Genomic DNA, 17,853 nt, shown 5'->3' with positions numbered 1-17,853 from the left:
ATAAGGTTAAGGAGCTGGACTACACAATCAGCATCCAGTGCCAGCAAGAAGAAAACATAAAAGCTAAGCTTGAGCCACCATTCCCAGCTTTGCCAGGGCCAGTCTGTGTGCAGGGCTCTGCAGTCCTCTTGCATCCTTATGCTTTAAAGGCCATTCTCAGGTCCAGACATCCCCGAGCCTGGCACGCAGGGGAACTCTGTGACTGGGAAGCTTTCAGAACTCCTTCCTGCATGTCATTGTGCCGTTGGAAGCTGGGATTGCTTCCAGCTCACTGAAGACACTCTGACATTGTTCCCTCCTCACCCCCTCCTTCCTGCAGAGCATGGTTATTTGGGAGGCTCGCATGTTCCTTTGTTGGCTTTCCACACAGGAACACAAGCGACAGTTCATGGGAATAAGGTAACCCCGAATTAGTGATGAGCCAAGGCGGAGGGCGGCTGTATGGGGTGATGGTGGTCTGAGTGCTTGGCTCTGTGGCTAGCTCTATTGCTGCTATGACCATCTGGGCAGGGTTATGGTGGAGCTTCATTTGTCTGCTTGCTGGCCTGTCATCAAGAAGCACAGATACTCAGTATGCTGGGGCTCTGGGATTGCAGTAGGAGGAAATGATGCCTCCCTCTTGACCCTGCTTGCAGTCTCTCAGGGGTGCTTTGGTACTGATTTGCAGTTTCTTTTTGTGTGCAGGTAGCCAGGGGAAATAAAAGCAGGTTAATGGGACAGGGAGGAGGGTGTTTGCTACTGAACCAGCCTTTTTTCTTCCCAAACCCAGGCACAAGGAGAGAGAGAGAACAAGGTAATGAATAGATACATATATACAAATGTCTTTACGAGGACATCTTTCAGTGCAGGGATTTGACTTTGGAGGTTTGGATTGCATCATTTATAAGGTGATAGCCTTGAGGTCAACCCACCTGACACATGAAGGTGCTGCTCCAAAAGACTTTGCACACCTCTCAAGGCACTTGCAGGCCTGAGGAGAGAGAGCAAATAAAGGAAGAAAAGGTGATTTATTCCAGTTACACTGTTTCACCTTTTCCTGGGTGTAGCAGGTCAGGAGCCTGCTTGAATTGAGATCTTGTGATGTATCTGGCTGTGCTGCTGTTAGCTCTCCTGCTATCACTAGCGGTGGGTGTTAGGATGCTGAAGGAGTTGGTTTGAATAAGAGGAAGCTGGGGTAGAATGGGAGCTGTGGTCAGAGGTGTGCAGAGGTGTGCTGGAGGAGCTCATGTACTATTTGATGGCTTGGTTTATCTTCAGGGTGGCTCCTTCTAATTGTGAGAGCCTGCGTGCAGCTTTACCCGTGAGCATTTGCTCACTGGCACACAGATGGCACCAGCCACTGACCCCTAAATCAATAGTGGATAGATGTAGGAGACCGTTCAGGCCCTAATGTTCAAATCTTGCCTGTTCTGAATGTTCAAAAATGGTGAGCATAGTCTCTAAAAAACAGCAGGATTAATTCAGGGCTGCACTATCACAGAACTGCAGACTCACACCTTTTGCATTCATCCCACAGACTGTGCCCTGTAGATAAGGCTGCGTGCCCCAGAGAATGGAAAGCTAAGCTGGGAGGTGGGTAGGATGCTTTAGAGCAAGGTTGCACGATGATACCCATGCTGTCTGCTGGGAGCTGTGGGGCATGTCCTGGTATGACTTGTAGGGCCCGGCAGTTGGAGGAGCGTTGCTGCACATCCTCCAGCTAAACCACATCCCTTTCACCTCTCACATCCTGTAGGCACAGTGGGTGTTTCCCTTCTTCAAAGAGCATTATTGTGTTTTGGGATGGGGGTGGGGGACAGAGAAAGGCAAAAGCTCAGCACCAGGGCTCTGTTGGCTTAGCCAATCTGACTGTTTGCCTGCCAGTGAGAGCTTTGTTCGGCACGGAACTGAGGGTGCGATGTTTTGTGGTGTTGTTGACTAATGGGTAATGCTCTTGCTGGGGGGGGGGTTAATCCCAGCAAAGGATTGGCTCACCTCGTGGTGTTACCAAACTTCCTTTGCATACTCTGTGCTGTTCCACGCACGTGCATCACCCCTGCTTACTCATCAGAAGAGGCTGTCTCCCCGCCGCTGGCTTCTTCCTATGTGTCAGTGCAACGTGCTAACCCTAATGGTTTGGGTGCTTTCTGACTGAGCAGAGCTGCCACTGCTGTTAATGGGCATGCACACGGATAGCGGCTTCTTAGAGGCTGCAAAAGAGCGGAGTTGTCATTTGTCTCTCATAAAGTAGCAACTGGTATCTGAAAACTGGGTTTCTTTGCATAAGCAGAAATGATGCCATTTACAGCATGCTGACTGCCTGTATGTGGTATGGGCAGAGAGCACCCTGCCATCCACACCCTGCCTTTGCAGCCAAGGGAGGAGCATCTCTGTCGAGGAGCTGCTGCAGGGATTGCTCAGCCTTGTTTTTCTGTCCATCCTGACTATTAAATCCTGCTCCAGCCCTGACAGTGAAGTTTTTGCCTGAACTTTTTGAGCTTTCTCCTTTCTGCTCCTTTCTTATACTCTGCTTTTCTGGGAGAGCTGCCCTTAGCGTTTCCTTGTGTGGTTGTGTCGTGTTAGGAATGCTGTCATTGCCTTCCTGTGCTCTCCCAGAAAGAGGAAGGCATGACTGCTGCCTCCTCTTGTTTGTAGCCTTTCCTCCCCATGTGTACTGCTGTTCTCATCCTCCTGTATCCCTACCCTGCTGTGTGCACATGTGGCATTGTCCCAAGAGGGACCACCTCAGCTTGCCCTCAGTGCCTTGCTGAGTACCCTACGGGCTCAGTAATGGGTTGGCTGTGCCCTGCAGTGTCTGCCCAGTGACCTTCCGAACCCTTCCACTCCATTAGGACTCTCTTTTCCTTCCTTGAGCTCCTTCCCCTGAGGATGGGGCTGCTTCACGGGGACCTTATTGAGAGCAAGAGGCCAAATTGTAGTCTTGAGCTCAGCTTTTTTCTTCAGGGAAGTGCTGGTGAATGCTGCTGTACCTGCTTTATTGTCATCATCTGTGACATGGCTCATCTCCTGAGTGCTGGGGTTTAAGGCATTGGGGGGGAGTGATTTTCTTTATTATCTTAGATGTATGTGTATGCCATAGTAGAGTTATGGTTTGAATACTATTTGATTGTTTAAATCAGTGACAGATTGTTGAGCACCCAAAGGGCCATAGGCAGATCTGTTGCAGGTCAAGCTGCTGCCATGTTCTGGAAGCCTCTGGGAGAGCAGTCAGCCTGATGGAAGGACAGGTCCCTTCTGAAATGCTGCCCCATGGACTCCATCAGGAGAAGGTGTGGAGGCTTTCCCTCTGGCTGGGCATCCTGGCCACCTGGACTGTGAACCAGAATCAGTGCCACTGGAGAAATGTATGTGGTGCCGTGTCTGGGAGCTTCAGAACCCTTATGTGTGCTGCACAGCTCTGCTTGACCGAGGTGGATGTTGTTGTCACACAGAGGAGAATGGGCTTGAAGGCAAAGGAGTTTGGTTGTGGAGGAATAAGCAAGAAAAGACATGAAATCACCTTTTTGATCGTGCAGGCTGTGAAGTTCTGCTACGTTTATGTCCTATTAGAAGTTTAATGAACTACATTAACCTCTCCTACAGTGCTAGCGCTTGCATAATGTCAGCAGCTTTTTTTCCCCTCTTAAGCTGTGTGGTGAGTGTTATTTTCCCTTTTTCTCTATAACCCAAAAAAGGCATTCTGTTTTTGCCTAGCCAAGGGAGATAAGACAACTTCCTCTTATTAGATCCTGTGGCAATGCAATCCCAACCACACGGAGCTGACTTCAAGCATGCGGAGACATCTGCCTTTGGCAATTTCTATCTTTATTGGTGAGAGAGAGTCCGTGTTCCTCCTCTGCAGACGTGAATCCCAGTAACCCCTAAGGCGTCTGCCTGGATCCCTGCCTGCGCAGGGTTACTTCTGTTCAGGGAGTTCACGCTGCATCCACTCACAGGCAAAAGCACCTTAAATCTTTGCCCTACTCACGCTGCGTAGCACGAGTAAGGAGATGGCAAGAGTCACGTGTGGAACAAAATCTCCTTTCCGTGGCTCACTGAAAGGCTTTAAAAGGATATTTTTAGAGCTTTTTCTTTAATCCCCGACAAACTCAAAGCCTCTTAAAATAGAAGGTTTGGGGGTTACTTTAAAGCTTACCTCTGTCCTCTCTAAAGGAAACCCTTTGGTGCCAGCTAACGCAGCAGAATTGTGTTTATTGTTCCCTGTTAGACATCTGGTGAGGCGGATGTGACAAACTCTCCTTGCTTCAGACCTTGAGCTTGGCTTTAGATCTTAGCAGATACTAGCAGGCTGGTTAAAGAAAATCTCTCTATAGATGATTTATAGCTCTGCAGTTTATGTAATGGTCATTTCTGTAACTTGCTATAGTAACTGGCAGTGTACCTGTGTGCTGGCTGTGCCTGTGACAGTTTTTAGACATCTGTGTTTAATGGGAGCTGTGTAATGAAATGAATGTCCCTTCCCATCCTCCCAGCCTGGAGATTCCTCAGGTGCTCTGCGTTCGGTTGGAATCTTTATTTGACTGTTGTAATTATTACTTTAAATAGCGCATGGCCTTTTAAGACCAAGCTGTAAGCAGCAGCTCTTCATGCTGCGGGATTGATTTGACAGCATTTGAGGAAGAGACAGTCTGAGACTTCTGCTGCTTGATGGGGTCCTGCTGAGAAGACAACCACGATGCTTCCTGTTTCTGTCCCGTGCTTCTGGACTGCTGCTGTGTGTATCCACAGTGTTTCTCCTGCCTCTACCATCAGAATGAATCCTCCAGAAACCAGTGCTTGCAAACTGCCATCAAGATATGATAGCTGTGAGATGCTGAAGGCCAGGCTGGATGTGGTTCTGGGCCACCTCATCTAGCTGAAGATGTCCCTGCTCATTGCAGGACTGTTGCACTAGGTGGCCTTTAAAGGTTCCTTCCAACCCAAACTGTTCTGTGTTTCTATGATTCTATTTGGGCAGATCAGAAAAAGAAGAAAAAGATGGTGTGTGCTCCAAAAATCAGAGCGATGATCCAAATAGCAAAGAGTAAATGATGAAGTAATGAATAATGCATGAATGCTTTCCTTAAATCTGAAGTAGGAGCCCTTGACACTATATAATTAGCACTTATATAATGTTTTCATGCACTGTAAAATGTCTAAATGAAGCATTAAGGACTGAGGTGGTCTAAGAGGTGATGGTTGGACTTCATAATCTTAAAGGTCTTTCCAATCTGGTTGATTCTGATGGAGAGGAGAAGGCTGTGGCCCAGGACTGTAGCCATCATGGTCCCCTCTGGCATCTGCTCGGCACTGGTACCCATCAGGGGAGATGGAGCTCTGCCACGTGTCCCTCCGAGGAGGGCAGATGTAGCCACCATGGCTGCGGTGCCGGTAGTGCTGTTGTGTTTCAGTGTGATGCTGCTCTGCCTGACAGTGCCCTGCATGGTGCAATATTCCTTATCACACTGGAGCTCTCCGAGACTGGCACTGCTTTGTTTGTTTTGTTGGTGGTTTCTTTATTACTGTGACAAATGCCAGTTGTATTTGTCCTAAGGAAGTGGGAAAGCCGTGACTGATGACTGCATTGAAAGGAGCATGGCTGGCAGGTCACAGGAGGGGATCCTGCCCCTCTGCTCTGGGGCAGACCCCCCTGCAGCCCTGATCCAGCTCTGGGGCAGCAGCACAAGAGGGACATGGAGCTGTTGGAGTGAGGGCAGAGGAGGCCGTGGAGCTGCTGCGAGGGCTGGAGCAGCTCTGCTCTGGAGCCAGGGGACAGAGCTGGGCTGGGGCAGCCTGGACAAGAGAAGGCTCCTGAAGGGGGAGACCTGAGAGCAGCTCCAGTGCCTAAAGGGGCTGCAGGGAACCTGGAGAGGGGCTTGGGACAAGGGCTGTAGGGACAGGCCAAGGGGAATGGCTTGAACCTCCCCGAGGGTTAAAAACAGTACCTGGTTTTGGTAGTGGCACAAGCTGCTGTGTATGTACCCTTGTGACACTCCTGATTTGGAACTTGTTATTCCACATAGAAGTATTACACAATAGCCTAGCCTGGTTTAGCCTAAACTAATCTAGACTGGATTAGCTCAGCCTAGCCTAGCCTGTGCTACCATATCCTAGCCTAGCCTAGCCTTGCCTAGCCTTTGTTAACCTGCATTAGCCTAGCCTAGCCTAGCTTTGTTTAGCCTGGGTTAGCCTGAGTTAGTCTAGCCTAGCCTAGTAGGGTTTAGCCTAACCTAATCTGGTCTGGATAAGCCCAGCCTAGCCTAGCCTGGGTTACACTACCCTAGCCTCACCTAGCCTGGTTTAACCTAGCCTTGGTTAGCCTGGTTTAGCCTAGCCTAGCCTGGCCTTGCCTAGAGTGGGTTGGCGTAGCCTGGGTTAGCCTGGGTTAGACTAGCCTACACTAGCCTAGCTTTGGTGTTTAAAGATTATTTGGGAATGTTGCTTAGGAGGAATTACTTTCAGCAGAGGCGTTTCATGAATTTGAATCATAGAGTTATAGAATAGTTAGGGTTGGAAAGGACCTTAAGATCATCCAGTTCCAACCCCCCTGCCATGGGCAGGGACACCTCACACTAAACCATATCACCCAAGGCTTCATCCATCCTGGCCTTGAACACCGCCAGGGATGGAGCATTCACTACCTCCCTGGGCAACCTATTCCAGTGCCTCACCACCCTAACAGTAAAGAATTTCTTCCTTATATCCAGTCTAAACCTCTGCTGTTTAAGTTTGAACCCATTACCCCTAGTCCTGTCACTACAGTCCCTAATGAATAGTTCCTCCCCAGCATCCCTGCAGGCCCCCTTCAGATACTGGAAGGCTGCTATGAGGTCTCCACGCAGCCTTCTCTTCTCCAGGCTGAACAGCCCCAACTTTCTCAGCCTGTCTCCATACAGGAGGTGCTCCAGTCCCTGATCATCCTCGTGGCCTCCTCTGGACTTGTTCCAACAGTTCCATGTCCTTTTTATGTTGAGGACACCAGAACTGCACACAGTACTCCAGGTGAGGTCTCACGAGAGCAGAGCAGAGGGGCAGGATCACCTCCTTTGCCCTGCTGGTCACACTCCTTTTGATGCAGCCCAGGATACGGTTGGTTTCTGGGCAGGGAGCACACACTGCAGCCGGCTCATGTTCATTTTCTCATTGACCAACACCCCCAAGTCCTTCTCTGCAGGGCTGCTCTGAATCTCTTCTCTGCCCAACCTGTAGCTGTGCCTGGGATTGCTCCAATCCAAGTGTAGGACCTTGCACTTGGCATGGTTAAACTTCCTGAGGTTGGCATCAGCCCACCTCACACGTGTGTCAAGGTCCCTCTGGATGGCATTCCTTCCCTCCAGCGGATCAACAGAACCACACAGCTTGGTGCCATCGGCAAACTTGCTGAGGGCACACTCAATCCCATTGTCCATGTCAGCAACAAAGATACTAAACAAGACCGGTCCCAACACCGATCCCTGAGGGACACCACTCGTTACTGGTCTCCAGCCAGACATTAAACCGTTGACCACAACTCTTTGAGTGCAACCATCCAGCCAGTTCTTTATCCACCGAGTGCTCCACCTATCAAATTGATGTCTCTCCAATTTAGAGACAAGGATGTCATGTGGGACAGTGTCAAACGCTTTGCACAAGTCCAGGTAGATGACATCAACTGCTCCACCCCTGTCCATCAGTTCCGTAGCCCCATCATAGAAGGCCACCAAATTGGTCAGGCAGGATTTCCCCCTAGTGAAGCCCTGCTGGCTGTCACCAAGCACCTTGTTGTTTCTCATGTGCCCTAGCATGCTTCCCAAGAGAATCTGCTCCCAGATGTTGCCAGGCACAGAGGTGACACTGACTGCTCTGTAATTCCTGGGTCATCCATTTTCCCCTTCTTGAACATGGGGGTTATATTTCCCTTTTCCAGTCATCAGGAACTTCACCTGACTGCCATGATTTTTCAAATATGATGGCCAGTGGCTTTGCAACCTCATTCACCATTTACTGTAGATGTATTTCCTCCTGGGAATCTCCCAGATCATTTTGTGGTGTCATTAGCTGGCAGCCAGTCCCAAAGCTGGGACTTTAGATGGCATGGTATTCTCATCCAGGCCCATCAGTTTACTTCATAAGCTCTCTGATGACTTCCAGCAGCTGTTAAGACGTGGCAGCGGATGTGGTTTTTCCCTTTCCTTTAAGGGGTGATTGAGAAGATGCAGATGCTTTTAGTGGAAAAGGAGAAACCGGTTTTGTTTCCTTGCCAGACTTCTTAGGGGCTGATGGAGGAAGTTTATGAGGCTGAAAGTCATTCAACATGTTTTTATTCTTTCTTCTGTCTCCTTTGGTTTTACTGGGGTTTGAGTAAACAGGGTCTTGGGGGCAAAGACAACTTTTTAAATGGGATATGCCAGCAGAAATGAGCTGGTTTTTCCCAGTGAGTATATTGATGAGCGTCTTTAAATGTTGCTCCTTCACTGTAAAGGCTGCGCAAACCCTGTGATGGTCACTTCCCCATCCTTATTGTTAACTTACCAACCACCAAAGGAGAAACAGGGCTGTGATGTGAATGGTGAGGAAACAGAGCATGCCATTTGGGCAGGAGAGCTGGGGACTGAGGGCAGGTATGGGGAGAGCATGCAGTTGCATGGGGAGGGCTCCCTCCCAGGTACAGGCTGTTGGCACAGCTCAGCTGTGTTTTGTTTTTCCAGCTCTTGTGTTTCATGCCCATCTCTTAGAGCAGAACTGGTTTGGGAGTGAGGTCGGTTTATGCAGACACACAAGTATCGTTTTAGAACACATATTCAGTGACCCAGGGAGTTTTGTACTGTTCTTTTTGTTAAGTAACCCAAACACAAGTCTGTCATCAAGCACTTCTGTTATGTGCATTCGTGCTCTTCTCTTTGGATATGTAAGTCATCCGTAAAATGTTCACCATGGGCCACAACATTGTTACAGTGTCTCTTCTCAGGAACAAAGGGAAAAGTTTATGGACTGAAAGAGAAGGAGGAGGGGAATGATATAATGATGCTCAGAACAACAGTTTGGGGCTGAGTGGTTTTTGTACAGGCTATTTATGATCATGTCTGTGAGCCTAGCTGGAGCATGATGCGGCACAGCTGTCTGCTGAATAAGGAGCCAGGAAGCTAATAGAAGTCAAATGGCATTTCTTGATGTTGTTAACTTCAGTCAGGCTCATGCGCTGACTCATAGAAAGCATGATGGTTTGGAAACACCTCAGGCCCCAGGCAAGGATGCATGAGCTTGCAAAGCAACTTGAGGCCAATCCTCAGCTCACATCGCTGCTGGGTGGCAGCTGGGTTGGAGATGATGTGGGGTACGGATCCATGGGACACAGGAGGTGCTGCCAGAGGAGCTCTGCTCTGTAAGCAAAGCGGCAGCAAATGTGGCTTCTCTGGTGTGCTCGGAGACTCCCTGTGCACCAGCCCTCTGCAGGCTAACGGGGCACAGAGAGCCAAGATGCAGGCATTCGGCATGCCAGCTTCCAGCTGGGATCTTGTGTGCTGCTTTCGCAGCCGCCCTGCATCACAGTGCCTAGCAGCTTCTGTAGGATGCCACCAAGGTACTCAGTGCTTCACTGCTGCTGATCACTCGATTGATGCTTCTCGTTTTCCTCACTTCTCTTCCCCTTTTTCTCAGAATTCCCATTCTGCACTGAATGGGAGCCTCAGGTCCTCTCTGGGGTCAGCTCAGCAGACACAGGTCACTGAGGTCTGGAGACCTTCTCCTTCAGTGCTGACAGCCAAGTGACCTGTGTTCCTAATGGCTGCAATTCTAGTGCTGTGCAGAAGCTGGCTGTAATCCTACCCCGATACTGGGGCACTGTTCAAAGTGGTTTTGGAGGAAGCAGCTTCTCTTCCTCAGGTGCATTCTGCATGATGTTTCTTGCATCTGACTTGTGTGGTAGTTTGTGTCTATGCCATCTGGCTTGCTGTAGAGCCACGGCCACATTGGATTGCAGGCAGATGACCCTGAGCTGGTTCTTAGGAAGTTCCTGACATCCCCATTGCAAGAGCAGATGGGGTTTTATGGGTAGTGTGAACTCAAGCTGGGAAGTGAAGTTCAATGCAAATCAAACAGTGGCTCATGGTGAAAAGGAATGCACCAACCAGCAAGGGACCTGTTGCCAAGTTTGTAGTACTGTAAAAGACTGCTAAAAAGGCTCACATTATTCCTGGGTATGTGGGATCAGAGAGAGGAACCCAAGGCTATGTTTTTAAGTAAGAAGACCTTGAGGGAAGGATTGCGATGCTGCCCCAAGGAACAGAAATGTACTGTAGCTATAGGCACTTGCCTAGCACTGTGACTCATCTTCTGGAAACCAAAAGGAATTCCCTCGGAGGAGGAGGCTGAGCATCACCCCTGGCCAAGAAAAGAGGGAGCCGTGTTTCCTTGACAGCACATCATGGATGCATATTTGTACAGCTGGAGGAGTCCCTCATCCTGAGCCCTGCATGTTTTCATGTATTTTGAGCGTGCCAGGTTATTAAATTCGGTGGCTTTGGTTAAATAGATCATGTAAGTAATGGAATCAGGGAGTATTTTTAACAGAGTTTCAGATGAAGAAAGACATGACACCACAGTACATAAGCAGCGTACTCAAGTGTGCCATTGCAGACAGCAAGGTCTTGAGCTTCAGCACTGACTTTTGGTGGCTGTCTTTGCATTTCTGCTTTAGTAGAGATCCTCCTTCTCTCTCAGTTACTGTCCTGCAGATAAATCAGTCAATTGGTAGAAGCAGCCTTGGTTGATAAATTCTACCTTTTCATGACCAAGTAATCAAAAAGTTTCTGGTTTCAAAAGGAGAAAGGAAAAAGCGATTTGTGTAACAAACCCCTTGATGCTTGCAGGAGGGAATGGCAAAGTGTGGGGTTTTATGATGCACCTTCCAGTTCAGCTGAATGCTTGTGTGCAGCACAAATGGTAACAGAAAATCGTGTGCCCCCTGCTACTGTAGTGCTCGGGCTTTAATGGAATACCTTTTTCCTGATCATCCTGTTGTTTTCTGAGCTATCTCCACCCTCTCTGTCTTAGTCATAATAGCTTCTACAGGCTGGAAATGTATGGAGCTATTTTATAATTCATTGGCTTTTTATGATGCTCTGAAGGCATCTGAAAGCTAGAAGTACATTAAAATAAAAGCACATTTGTGTTTAGGGCTTAGGCTGTGAGTACCTGTAGTGGAAAGCATTGTAACCCAGTAGAAGGACAGGACTAAAGCTCTGTTTTGCCAACTGCTATTCCAGGATGGATTTACATGATTAATGTTTAAGATGTCAGTGGATGCTCAAGAATTATGCAGCATTACTCTGAGGTTTTGAAAGATGGATAAAACTTCTTGTAGTACATGGCCAAGTGTATCCTTTGGCAGACTTGGTAGGTGGCTTGGACTGCCCTGGGGAAGTGAAGCTCCTCTCTCATTTCATTAACCATATAGTCAATCTAAAGCTTGAAGTAGGCACCAAAGCTGTGAAGAGCTAAAGCTCAGGTGGGCTGAATATCAGCTGTGTCATCTTAAAGTAGATGCCTGGCTCTTAGGTGGATGCAAAATCCTGCTTGGGTAACTCCCAGTCTTTTTGAGGTGAAGGAAACTCGATGGGCAGGATGTAGCTCCTAGGGGTGAATTTAGAAAAGATCTGGTAGGTGAAGAAATCTGGTTTTGATGGGCAAATGGCATTACAAGAACAGTAATTAGGGATTACCTTTTTACCCTACTTTCAAGCAGTTGTGCACTTTTCCCTCATCTATTCCTCAAGTTTCTTGGGCTGGGTTGTCTTAGTTACTGTATTTAATATATGATGTTGTAAATCCCCTGAAGAAACCTCTTGCTACTGAAGAACAAAGCTGACTAAACCCAATAGAAATGTTGAGAGTCTTCCTTCATGTTTATCATTCAGAAGATCCTTAATTGTTCATTTAAGGTATTGAAAATGTAATGACTAATGCACTTCCCCTGTAAGGTGAATTCAGGCATGCTTTTAAGTTGGAAACCAGAAAATCTTGTTTGCTACTTCTATAGGCTGCTTTGTGAAGTGTAGGATGAAAAGAGAGCTTCAGTTCTGCTGTAAGTTGTATTTCTGTAATGCTTGCAATGGAGTGATTCATTCTTTCTCTCTGTTCTTTCTTACAGTATCAAGCTTTTGGCTGTACAGGAGCTGGTCGATAGAGAAGCACTGGAAAAGGTATTTTAAAACATATCCAATTATGCTAATACATTTAAGCTCTTAAAACCCTGTTCTACCTGGGCTTCCAGCTTTATGGAAAGTCATGCAGCATAAAATAGGACATCTACCTAGCTATGTAGTATGTGAGGTCAGAGGGATGTTGTTTTATCCAAGTGGATGGCGTGCTTTTGGTGTTTTCTGCTTCTGCAGTGGGCTTGGGGTGAGCAGTGCCTCCAGCCTGCTCATATGAGCTTTCCTGAAACCAGCTCCTGCTAACAGCTAAGTAGATGATTTGAACCAACAAAGATGAATGCCTGACTGAGTGGCTGAGGAGCCCCTTTTGAACATCCAGCTCAGAAGAATGGCTGGAGGTGCCTTGGCAAGAATATGGTTTAATTTAGTGATAAACAGATCAAAGCAGCCAACTATTACACATTGGTCCTAACAGCACCAGCTGAGTATATGGTGTCTATTAGCTTCAGCTCTCCCCCTGTCTGCCTTGTGCAGGGATAGGCCTGCCTTTAAGCCTGGCCTTCCAGGGAGCTGAGGGATGTGCCATCCATCACTGTCCCAGGGATGGTGAGGTTTGCAAACAGCCTATGCATGGCTGAGGAGGGGGAGGCAGAGAGCAGGAACTGTGTGGAGCTGATGGCTTCCTGCATCCAGGCGATGTTCAGAGGGTGCATCCCCGTGATCCAGAGCCTAAGACCTCCCATTAGCTTAACCAAAGTGTCTCAGCAGCCTGAGATCCCACCTGCAGATAGAGCAAAACCAGCTGGAGGGTTTGTAAATGAAGCCTGGTGTTGCAAACCAGATCATTTCCTCCTGTGTGGTGTGTTTTTTACCAGTCTATGACTTTGCTGGCCTGGAGGGTAGGACTGTATGTCCAGTATCTATGCTAGGACTGGTGGGTTCCACTCATGTCCCACACCTTCATCTAGGAGACAAAGCAGCCAGCTGGGAGGCAGCATGGAAATACAAGAGACCTGGTAGGATTCAAAGAAAACCCCAAACTCAGAGCCCTGCTGGGGAAACTGCTGCTTTTGTGGCAGGTAGTGAGCTGGTGCTGACACAAGTAGCTCCTATGAGTGACATGGCAAGGAAGGAAGGAAACCTTCTCCTGCCTGGAGCGCATCCTGCCTGTGTGAAGGAGAAGGTCCTGCAGCACTGGGTAAGGCTGCATCTGCTAAGGTACTCTAGAAATACTGGGTAGGATGAACTGCAGCAGCTGCGGGTGCTTCAGCCTTGCTGGGTTGGTGTTTCACAGAGGTGCGATGTACAACCCGGTTAATTCAAGAGAGGCATCTCTTCACTGGGTGTTGTGAGCTCTGATTTTGACCCAGAGGGGTGGATTTTGTTGAAGGGCAGTGACAGATGATTAGGCAGGTGATGCTGTGGTTTCTTGCATGCAAAGATATGGTTCTCAACCACTCGTAGTGCAAAACAGGTTAATACACACTGTCATTGCTCACAGCAGTCCATGTCTCTGGCACCTCACACCCTGTACAGTTCTCACCTGTCTCTCAGGCCTGCACCTCCTTTCAGCCCAACACCTCCTAAAACATACTTGGGAAGGGTGAGTGCCCTTTGCCTGGTGGGAATGGCTGATGGAGGCATTGCCCAGAGCTCTGCAGGAAATGTCACCAGTCTTCAGAGAAGCTCAGCCTCAGAAAAGGGATCTTTCTGAATTGAGCTCTCTGAATATTTGATATCTGCTCTCATACAATGCCAGGCTTAAAGAATGTAAAAGGCCAGATTAGTGCTCTGGAAAATACCAGGGTGGCATTATGGAAGTTCAGATAAATTTGCTGTCTTTGGGTTTTAAATACAGGAGGGGGTTGGGAGAGGTGGACAAGAACAAAAGCCCGTGTCCTGCCTGCTTGCAGAGTCAGGTTTTGAGGGCACACGCTGAGCTTTGTATTTGTAAATCGTTTTTTTCCTGCATTGTATTGCAGGAATACAGAGTATTATTAAATAGCAGTATTTTACTATTAACTGCCAGATGGATCTTCCCTGGGGAAGAGGCACAGCTCTGGGAGAGCTCCCCAGGAACTCGCGCCCCAGGGTGTTTTCCAGTACTTTACTCAGTCTAGGTGTTATTTCTGGGTTTGGGAAGTCCTTAACTGCAGATGAAGAATCCTCCTTGGCAAGTGTTACTTGTACCTGTTTTGGGAAGGGGAACAACATATTTCCCCTGAGGAACACACTGTCTATGTAGCTTAAAAAGATATCTGTGCAAGTAACAGATTGCACCGCCTCGCCAGGTGACATTTCACATTGTTTGCTGTTCTGATGGTTAACTCGGTAGTCCTTTTCCACAGGCAACAGGTATGCCAGCACATTTGTTGGCACTGGTGCTTGATCCCAGTGGGATGTGCAGCAGGAGCCACCCATTGAAGATGAATCTAAAAATACTCTTTGCATTCTGTCAAGTGTTCCCCTCATTTCTCCTTCAGAAGTAGGTTATTGAGCAATTTTAAGTGATCTGTGCAGCAGCCTTATATTTAGTAACCCTCTGACAGCTTTGAGAAGGTTTTAGGGGGGTAAAAGCAACAGCAACCCATGATTTTCCTATTTGTGTGTTAACAAGCAAGTGCATCTGCTGTTACTGTTGATGAGGAAGGACTGTCCTCTTGATTCCACCGAGAGCAGTCTGGTGGCTTCTCATCTAGGAAGTGCAGCTCGTGTAACCCTCATCTGCAGTTCGTGCAAGTGTGGAATCCAACTGCAAAGTGATGATTGTTCTGCTTGAAGGTGAAAGGGATGGATCTAGGCTGGCATGAGAGACACAGTGGGTGGGCTGAAGCATGGTAGGAGCTGGGGTGAGAACTGTGGTTACATTCAGGGTGATGTTCTTGAAGTAGGTGATAACTTGCAGCCTGAAAATAATAGGGTAAGCAAGATAGGCCTCACTAGCAAGGTCTGTTTGTGCCAGTGGTGGCAAATTTGTGCACTGTGAGCTATGTCCAAGAGGTCAGTGAAAAGCAAGTGAGAAGAACAAAGTCATTATCAGTGGGCTTACGTTGTCTGTGTGGGGATTGTCACCCTCACTGGGGAAGATTTGGAGGTCACAAATAAAAAGGGTTGAAAGTCTCACCTGGTGTTTGAAAGTAGAGTTCCTGTAGCTGTGAAGCACAGGATGGATACATTCCCTAGGCAGCAGGAGAGGCAGTGATTAGCTTCTGGCTCTCTTAGTGCAGAAAGGGATCTCCCATCTGTTGGCCAAACATTACGTGGTCACCCATTGGGCTTATGTGGACATGAAGAGTTGAAAGATAGAATGAGAGAACTCTGATCAGCTTTCTTCTCCACGTAGATTCCCCCCTCATTTAAAAGGGTATTTCTCTTTCTTCAAAGACAATATCCTTACCCTGTTAAATGAAATGGAAAACTCAGCACTGTAAGCAAGCAGTCCCTATGATCTGTGCTCGTTGCTTTACTTTTCCCACCTCACACAGCAGTACTAATGGCTGGAGCTGTCTCCTGTGATGTGGAATCTGTTTCCTGGGTTTCCTCACCCATAGGAAAGCCCAGATGTCTGTATTGGAGAGATGTGCGCTACAGGCAACCCCTTCCCATCAAGCAGGACTTTCATGTTTTGCCTGGGGAATCAGTGAACGCCAGCTGTGGTAGATACTGAGCAGGTGACATTGTTTTAGTACAAGAAAATCACCGCCTGTCACTGATCTGAAGCAGCTTCTGTCTGAGGGAAAATGCAGTGACTAATGTTGCCTACTTGTACAGGGTAGGACCCAAGAGATGAGGACAAAAGAGAATACTTGATCCTATCTAGTGGCATTGCCCTAATAGTGCCACTTCAGCTACAGTCAAAACCAGGCCTGTGAAATGCTGAGCTGCCCTGTGCATGCCTTGCTGTAGCTGCCTTCTTTCTACACAGCACACAGAGAATTTTAACTCAGAATTTGCTTTTGTTTTCTTGATCTGTTTCCTCCAGATATTATCTGAACATAAAAAGTGTGACGTCAATCGAGGTTCCAGAATTTCCAGTATGAAATGCATCTGCTGCAGGTTTTTATTTATCTTTGGTCTGCTTTTGAGTAGATGGAGCCAGATCAGTGTTTAATCGTGATTAAGCCCATTGTAATGTCTGTTCTTTCTGAAATCCCTCTCGGAGCAGAGCAGGTTGTTTATTTGTGAAAGGTTATCCCTAGAAGCTTTTTGGTGTTTGGAAGAGGCTGTGTTCTCCATTTCAGGGGTAAGCATAGGCACGTCGCTTCTTGCTTGTGTGGGTATAAATATATTTGTGTGGATATAAATACGTTTGTGTGTGCACTTGCCAGGGCAGTTGGACGTGAGCTGTACCGTGCCTTGACATGGAGCAGCTGGTCACTGGGCAGCATTTGGCCCATCACCATTTCCTTGGTGAAAGCAAGTCAATGCTGCCCTTGCAGGCAAACGTTATTCCCTGTGTATCAGCAGGCGCTGGCGTGGGAGCTACCATCAATGTCTCCTGAAGAAAGAACAGGGAAGGGTTTTTGACATCACTGCGTGCAGGTTGAGGGTCTGCCACAGCTGTCTGAGCTCTGCAGCTGCTGGGACTGGATCACCTGGAATGCATCTGTTGCCTGCACAGCCAAAATATCATGTCCTGTTGCTGTGCTTCAGTTGTTTGGAGAATGCCATCACACAGCAGGTGCAGGCAGGTAGGGAAGAATGGTTGTTATCCCTGTCTATGGAGCTGTGCTGGAGTTACAAGGAAATCACAGTTTTGGCAGAGTTACCCATGGTAACTGACTCTAAATAGAGCTGGGAAGTGAACCTCAGCCTCCTGAGTCCCAGGCACTCTCCTGGAGCCGAGACAACCCTTCCTCTTTGATGTGGATTGTTTTTACTGCAGCAAACTTGTACCCCAGAAATGCAGTTAGCTCAGGACTGAGTCTTTGGGAACATATTTTTAGATGTGATAATACAGTGCAAGCCCCATCTTGCAATCTTGCTTCACTTCAGAGCTGTTGGTTAAAGACGGTTACAAGGCACTTGGCAACAAATGAATTAGTTGCTATAAATGAGTTATATTTACTGGCTGTTCTTAGAATTATCCTTTCCAGAAAGAGGTTGACTCCTTTGAAATTGAAGTACATTTGGATGTCCGCTAAAGTCAGCTAAGGAACAGCAGTCTGGCTTTTGGGGAACTGGAAAAGGAGATGGAGACTTGGCCCATGACTTTGTCAGGACCTTTGATCACTCCCTTCCAGCCCTGGTGCTGCTTAGTTTTCCTGCTCCCCATTTCCAGAGAGGAGAGATGGAGTCGGGTCTCAGTGTTTGGCCTGCTCACTGGTGCTTTCAGTTCCTCTCTGCAGGGGAATTATGACTGTGTTTTCTCTCCAGGCCCTTCTGCTGCAGAGTATCGTCAAGCGGTGGGCAGGATTGGAAGCAGAGGCTCTCATACGTGAGCATCTCTGGTGTCTTTGGTCTGGGCTGGCTTTCTTTTCTCTTTAGTTGCATTGCCAACCTGTTTTCTGATGATCAGTGGCCTCCAATAAACACAACTGTACAGAAATCATAGGGTGCACATGAAATGCTGTCCTTGAGGAGGTGCCCTCCTCTGCTCCACAGCATGGCTGTGCCTCTCTGAGAGGTGGTGGGATGAAGATTGCTTGTCATACTAGCTTGGCATTCTCTTGTGAGGCACCTAGTCTTATCTCTGAACCAGACAGCGAGCTTTACCCATCAATAAACTCATTCTCTGTAC

General features: G+C 47.9%; 1 protein-coding gene across 2 annotated transcripts in view; it reads left to right on the top strand.

Annotated features, from left to right (window-relative positions):
- Positions 1-17,853, top strand: part of EEPD1 (endonuclease/exonuclease/phosphatase family domain containing 1) — a 48,896-nt gene that overhangs the window by 20,129 nt on the left and 10,914 nt on the right. For both annotated transcript variants that reach the window (XM_034070014.1, XM_005145076.3), the window contains one exon: positions 12,107-12,158. In XM_034070014.1, the coding sequence (XP_033925905.1) occupies positions 12,107-12,158 (52 nt within the window). The remainder of the gene's footprint in view (positions 1-12,106; positions 12,159-17,853) is intronic.

This window comes from Melopsittacus undulatus, chromosome 1, assembly GCF_012275295.1.
Source record: "Melopsittacus undulatus isolate bMelUnd1 chromosome 1, bMelUnd1.mat.Z, whole genome shotgun sequence".
NCBI classification, from domain to species: Eukaryota; Metazoa; Chordata; class Aves; order Psittaciformes; family Psittaculidae; genus Melopsittacus; species Melopsittacus undulatus.
This window is presented reverse-complemented; position numbering and strand designations above follow the sequence as displayed.